The sequence below is a fragment of the Pituophis catenifer genome, unplaced genomic scaffold (assembly GCF_029215685.1).
Source record: "Pituophis catenifer annectens isolate HBS135680 unplaced genomic scaffold, rPitCat1.0.hap2 SCAF_4, whole genome shotgun sequence".
Classification (NCBI taxonomy): domain Eukaryota; kingdom Metazoa; phylum Chordata; class Lepidosauria; order Squamata; family Colubridae; genus Pituophis; species Pituophis catenifer.
The window spans coordinates 130,143,371-130,150,460 of NW_027256884.1; the positions used below are offsets into that span (position 1 = coordinate 130,143,371).

The following is a 7,090-nucleotide window of genomic DNA, read 5'->3' on the forward strand; positions in this document are numbered from 1 at the left end:
TATTTTTTTCATATTTTCTTTTTTCACTATTTACTCTTTTTCTTTATTGCCTTTAGTTTCCTTTCAGTTTGTATCATGCTTTGTATAATCTATATAATTCTATTTTTTTCATACTTTTTTTTACTATTTACTCTTTTTCTTTATTGCCTTTAGTTTCCTTTCAGTTTGTATTATGTTTTATATAATCTATATAATTCTATATAATTCTATTTTTTATATTTTCTTTTTTCACTATTTACTCTTTTTCTTTATTGCCTTTAGTTTCCTTTCAGTTTGTATCATGCTTTGTATAATCTATATAATTCTATATAATTCTATTTTTTTCATATTTTCTTTTTTCACTATTTACTCTTTTTCTTTCTTGCCTTTAGTTTCCTTTCAGTTTCTATTATGTTTTTTAAAACTCCGTTAAATTTTTCTTCCATAAAAATAAATATGTATAAAAAGTGTGTGATTTAATCCTTCTCTGATGCTGATGGGCCCCAGAGATGTGGGCCTGGCTTGGAGGGAGTTAATTCTCTTCTGCAGAGGATGTGTTCTGGGTTTTCAGGAGTTTTGCACCACTGAACAATTGGAAGGCAATCTCTTCGTAGTACATCGATATTCCACATTCAAACAAGCAGCCAAAAAAGAGAGGATCTTCCCCTGTGCACACAGCCAGATCTGAGTAGCCACTGGGTCCTGTGTTCAAGATCCAGGGTGTCTTCCAGGAATTTTCCTTCAACGGACAGGGGTTCAAGTAGATGCCCAGATCTGCACGTGTCTTTCGGCTAGTGGGATGGGAGAAGATCAGCCACAATTCGGGGGTCTTTGAGGAGGCTAAAGAAGATTCAGACCCCAGTTGTGGTGAAGGAAAACTCACCACGCTACCTTGACAACCATCATTAAGTTCCTGCAGCTTCAGACACTTGAAGGGGGCTTCGAAGAGATGCCCACCATCTCTGCTGAAGGCTTCGATCCGGTATCCGTCACTGCTGCGGGCGTTACAGTATAACACCAGGCTATTATTCCGGTCCACCAACTCGGCCATTTGGCACTCCGACGTCCGTAATGGTTGCTGGAGAAGGTGTCCCTTCAGCCACGTCTTCCCACCATCGTCGCTGTAGAAGGCGAAGGAGTGAGGTTTGGTGTAAGAGAAGGTCGGGTGTCCAACCAGATGTTTGTGGATATAATAAGTGTAGGCTGGGACAACCAGCCGCCCAGACCTCAGCTGCACCCCGTGGCCTGGTCCCACGGCAAATGTGGCCCAGTTGTTCACATCATGTCCAATCACCTGTTCGGTCAAGTCCGTCATTGGGCTCCAGGTGCGTCCACCATCTTTGCTGAAGATGTAGCCCAGCCTGGCAGCGTTTCTACCCATGTTGATCTGACTCCATTCTGACACATTGGCCTCCACACAGATGAAGAACAAGAAAATTGTGCCTTTCTTTGCATCGTACACTGGACACGGACTCATGGTGCGATATTCGGGTAGGACGGCGGTCTCCAGAGTTTGCAGGGGACCCCACTAGAGAGAAGATACGAAATGGTCAGATGTGAAACTGTGCATCAGAGCCTGGCAAATCATGTTGGCTTTCTTTGGTGAAAAGAAAGAAGAGGCTGGGGACTTATTTCAGCTATTGCATCGCTTATTTTGCAATAAACCATGTTTTGTTTTAAGCCAGTTATGCAGCACGCCAGGGTTCTACTTCATGCAGCCCACTAAGCTATATATTGGTTTGTATACAAGCCACAGTGTTCTAATTCATGCACAACACTAAGCCATAAATCATGCTTTATATACACAGAATATAGAACATAGAATAATAGAGTTAGAAGGGACCTTGGAGGTCTTTTAGTCCAGCCCTTGAACATGATATAGAACCATGATGGCAAACCTATGGCACGTGTGCAGTGGTAAAATTGCCAAATGTGCCGCACGCCAAATGCGCGTTGTATGCGCAATGTGCACCAAACACGCTATATGCCTGCGTGCATACACAGAACATACCAAAAGGAGGCTTGGGAAGGTAAGTAGACCAGCGATGGGGGGGGGGGTGATCAGCTGTGCCGTGCGATTTAGCTTCGCTAGAAAGCAGAATTTCCTGCTGAACTGGAGCAAAAGGGTAGCATTTGGACGCATGCCCAAAGTGGCAGGCAAAACCATGTTGCCTGGCACGTGCAGCCTTGCCTGTTTGTCTTTTGCGTTTCTGTCACGCATGCCCGTGTGACGATCAGCTGTAGAAGGGACCTTAGAGGTCTTCTAGTCCAACCCTTGGATAGGAGACCCTATATAATTTCAAACAAATATTGTTTTTACCCTAAAATAAGACCTCCCTTGGATATTAAGACCTCCCCTGAAAATAAACCCTTCTGTGAAAATAAGGCCTCCCCACAAAATAAGGCCTCCCCTGAAAATAAGGCCTCCCCAAAATATTTAAGCACATTTTATATATTTATTTGTTCACATGCTCAGCGAGTCCCTACCATTTCATCTGGTTAGGGAGACAGAGCTGGAAATCAGGTAAGATGGCAAGAGGACCTCTGACTTGCTCCATGCACCCCAAAATAATAAGACCTCCCTGAAAATAAGCCAAGCACTTATTTCGTTGTGCAAAAAAAATAGGTCTTATTTTCGGGGAAACACGGTACTTGTCCAATCTCTTTTTGAAAGCCTTCAGTGATGGGACACCCACAACTTCTGAAGACGAGTTATTCCATTGGTTGATTGTTCTCACCATTAGGAAATTTCTCCTTAGTTCTAGGTTGCTTTTCTCCTTGATTAGTTTCCATCCATTGTTTCCTGTCTTGCCTTTTGGTACTTTGGAAAATAGTTTGACCACCTTTGTTTTTGTAGGAGCCCCTCAATTATCGGAAGACTGCTCTCATGTGACCCCTAGTCCTTCTTTTCATTAGACTAGACATACCCAATTCCTGTAATTGTTCTTTGTATGTTTTAGCCTCCAGCCCTCAAATCATTCTTGTGGCTCTTCTCTGCACACTTTCCAGAGTCTCAACATCTTTTTTATACTCTGGTGACCAGAACTGGATCCAGTATTCCAAGTGTGATCTTACTAGGGCTTTGTAAAGTGGTATTAACTGCCTCAGTTATGTGTCCCTCTTTCCATTTTTTGTATACTTATCCCTTTTTTCCCCTCTCAGTTGGTATGAGAGTGCTGGTTTTACTTGGTCCTCTTGTTTTTCTTTTATAGTGATATTGAACTGGACTGGGCTTTTGTAATATTTTTCAGAGTTTCCCAAGCTTCTTTAGTTGATTTCTCCTTTAAAAATTTCATTCACGGGATCCTCCCCAAACTCTCTCTTGAGTTTGTTACAATCAGCTCTTTTAAAATCTAATAAACCGGTTTCATTATGTTCTGTTGCTTGTGTCTGTTTTATAATGAATTCCAATATGACGTGGTCACTCTCGCCCCAAGTTCTGGCAAATTCAGCTCCCTTTTTCTCTGCTAGTAGCAATAGCACTTAAGAGTGTTAGACTTATATATCGCTTCACAGTGTTTTATAGCCCTGTCTGAGCAGTTACAGAATTAGCATTTTGCCCCCAATAATCTGGGTCCTCATTTTACCAACCTCGGATGGAAGGATGGAAGGCTGAGTCAAACTTGAGCCATTCAGAATCGAATCGCCAAACTGCAGCCAGCCAGCAGTAGCAGAAATAGTAGTTCTGCATTTTAGCCACTGTGCCACCGTGCTCATACAGATTTCTTTTTATATATATATTATTTGCATCTTTTCTCTTTATAAACAATAAGTACATAATGAACTGCGTACTGTCTAAGTCAATTTGTTTACATAGCAATATTAAACTCCTAGTTTCTACCTCTATTAGCCGACCATTGATAAAACAAATCCCAAGTTTGAAAATATTCTGTGCCTTCTTTTTCTTTTATCTTCAGTGTCAATCTGTCCATTTCTGCACAGTCTAATATTTTCTTAATTAGTTTGTCTGTGGGTGTTTCCTCGTTTTTCCAGCATTGTGGAAATACAATTATTCCTGCTGTCAAAACATGTAATGTTAAATATACATTCCCTTTTTCATATGTTGCGTTAACATTTTTTCTAACCACGTATGTATTTTAGTCCTTTTTTTTTTTTTGCTTTTGTACATGACCACCACATATGATATGTAACCAGAATTTGATTACATTTCCAACATAGTGAGAACATGTTTTTAAACATTTTGACTAATCTAGCCGAAACATTTAGTACAAATTTTCCTTATATGAGTTCACTTCAGAGGGTTTGTCGTGTTTGGGGAGCTGGGTCAGAACAGGTGGGAGGTATAATGAACAGAGGTAGTGAACTGGGAATCATGGCTACTTTGGGGCTGCAGGGTTACCTTCACAGACAGGCCCTCTTTCTGGCCACGTCGCATGACCAGGAACTTGGCGTGTTCGTCCTGGGGTGAGATGCGTTCCTCCGCAAAGGCCAGGAAGGTGGACTCCGAAGACAGGTAGAGCAGAGCAGGGATGCGGTAAGTGAGGCCCCCCTCCTGGCGGAAGAGGGTCACCTTCTCAGAGACCCCCGAAGTCTCTGCCATCTTCTCTGGAGACAGGAGAGGCCAAAGTAAGCCAACATTTCTAATCTTCAGCAGTAGCAATTTCAGCCCACCCCAGTATGCAGAGGAGATGGAGTTTCTTCCCCCTCCCCAGGATTATCCTTTCCCCTCCCCATAATCCCCCTTCCCTCTCCCCAGGATTTCCCTCTCCCAGAATCCCCCTTTCCCTTCCTCTGTATTCCCCCTCCCCCTGAATCCCCCCTCCCCAAAGATTCTCCTTCCCCCTGAATTCCCCATTCCCCCCTCCAGTTTTTCCTTTCCCCCCTCGACTCCCCATTACCCCTCCCCAAGACTCCCCCTCCTCCAGGACTGTCCCTTCCTCTGTCCCGGGGATTTCCCCCACTCCTTCCGCGCTCCCCAACCCCACTCACAGCGCTGCGGATTCGCGCCCCTGCTTGCAAGCGCTCCGCGAGGATCGCCAACCTCGAAGCGCCCTGGTCTTTTCGTCCTCCTCCTCCGCTCCTCAGCTCCTCTCCCGCCGGGCCTGCTCAGCCGGCTTGACGTGGGACTCCCACGGGGCTCCACCTGGAGGGCCCAGCAACCGCGGAGTTACCGGGAGGGATGGAGGGATGGAGGTTTCTCGGCGCCCGCGGGCGCCAGCCTCATCTCGCAGCGCATCGCCAAATGGTTTGAGGTTGAAAAAAAGAAAGCAAAGCCGTGGCGGGGGCGGCTGGATCGACAGGGGGATGGGTGGGTGGGCGCAGGGGCAGAAATCCGGACGCTGCGCCGGTCACTGCTCCTGGACAGTCCACGGCAGCAACTACTTCCTTTCATTGAAATGCCTCGGGTTTTGCAGCCAAGCCGCGGCGCGCTTCAAGAGGAGCACATCCCGCACGGGATGCCCCGGGTCGACGCATGGACACGCACAGGTGCATCCGAGGAAGGGCGCTGCGGACGCGGGTTCAAGAGAAAAGGGAACGGAGGATGCTGTCGTGTCTTGGGGACCCCAGTCAATGCAACTGATCTGCGTTCAAGGCAGGCATTTAGACGGAGGTCTCCTAGGCTGGGTATGCGTAGCCTAACGAAGAGAAGGATTGGAGGGGGGGCATGATAGCACTCTTCCAATAGCTGAGGGGCTGCCCCAAAGAAGAGAGGGGTTTTTTCCCCACCTATTCTCCAAAGCACCTGAAGGCAGGAGGAGAAGCAATGGCTGGAAATTAATTAAGGTTAGAAGCAAGCTAGTGTAAGGTCCCAAAATACACTTGAGTCACCAGAATGCCAAAGAGAGAGACTGAAGACGAGGCTTGCAAAAAAAAACAGATTTTATTTATGGCCAAAAACAAAATACTGGGTGGAACTATATCCAGAACATACAGATACAATGCATGCGAGGAGATAGCCACACCTTGGGGAAGGTATGGCGTCCTTTTATACCCTCAGCTTAGTACCCAACTCTGGCCTCCCAATCCAGGCCCGTGTATTCCTTGTTGCCCTGCAAGGGGGAATAGAAACTTCCCAATTAGTCATCTTGAGCACTTCTTTGTTTACTCAATTGGCCACTTAGGCCCCCTGGCCCTGGAAAGTAGGAGTCTATCCAGATCAACATAAATTAAGACTGAGATATGTACCATGCTCTTAGATGGCACAAGAAAAAAAACAAGGAGAAGATTGATATGGGTTCAGGTCAAATGGCAGGGACATATGTTTGACAAATACCAGATACATTACAGGCCTAATAACAGAATATGTTTGTTACAGGAGATACAAATATAAAGGCATAATATATGTGATACAAATACAAAGACATATGTGTATTACAAGAACCTAATGGTTACAGAATCTAGTATACCAGTATATCATATCCTAGTATTATTTATTATATCCTTATTATTGTTTCCCTTCACTAGAAATAAGGAGAAATTTCCTGGCAGGGAGAAGAATTAATCAGCTGTCTTCAGAAGTTGTGGATGGTTTTTAAAGAAAAGATTGGACAACCATTTGTTTAGAATGATATATGGACTTCTGATTGAGGAGAGGGCTGGACTAGAAGACCTCCAAGGTCCTTCCCAACTCTGTTATTTTGTACTCTTGCTAAGTGAGACGGTTGAGTGTCCAATTTTACTTTTTTTTTTTGCATTGATTGTTAAGCAAATCACTGCAGTCCTTAGCTGAATCACACAGTCATTAAGTGAATCTGACTTCCCCCATGCACTTTGCTTGTCAGAAGCAGACTGGGAAGGGCGCAAATGACAATCAATCAGAATAGAGCTGGAAGGGACCTTGGAAGTCTTCTAGTCCAACCCTCAGCTCAAGCAGGAAGGCCGTCTTCCATTTCAGACAGGTGGCTGTCCAGTTTCTTCTTAAAAGCTGCCAGTGTTGGCACACCCACAATTTCCAGAGGCAAGCTGTTCCACTGGTTAATTGTCCTCACTATTAGGAAGTTTCTCCTTAGTTCCAGGTTGCTTCTCTCCTTAACTAGTTTCCATCCATTGTTTCTTGTCCTGCCTTCAGGGGCTTTGGAGAATATGTTGACTCTCTCCTCTTGTGGCAGCCTCTCAAATACTGGAATTCTGCTTTTGTTGCATTCATCCT

General features: G+C 44.8%; 1 protein-coding gene across 1 annotated transcript; it reads right to left on the reverse strand.

Moving 5' to 3' along the window:
* Nucleotides 1-511: 511 nt before the first annotated feature.
* Nucleotides 512-4,540, reverse strand: LOC139317158 (sialidase-3-like). Its single transcript, XM_070944115.1, has 2 exons — nt 4,340-4,540; nt 512-1,507 (listed from the first exon to the last, which is right to left on the reverse strand). Exons 1-2 carry the CDS (start codon nt 4,538-4,540, stop codon nt 512-514), a joined length of 1,197 nt encoding a protein of 398 aa, XP_070800216.1.
* Between the last annotated feature and the right edge of the window lie 2,550 nt (nt 4,541-7,090).

What these genes read in the sequence shown, in the direction of transcription:
- LOC139317158 (XM_070944115.1), bottom strand. Translation starts at nt 4,540, where the DNA reads ATGGCAGAGACTTCGGGGGTCTCTGAGAAGGTGACCCTCTTCCGCCAG. An exon ending in AAGAGGGCCTGTCTGTGAAG is followed by an intron (nt 1,508 to 4,339) that starts GTAACCCTGCAG and finishes TCTTCTCTCTAG; the next exon opens with TGGGGTCCCCTGCAAACTCT.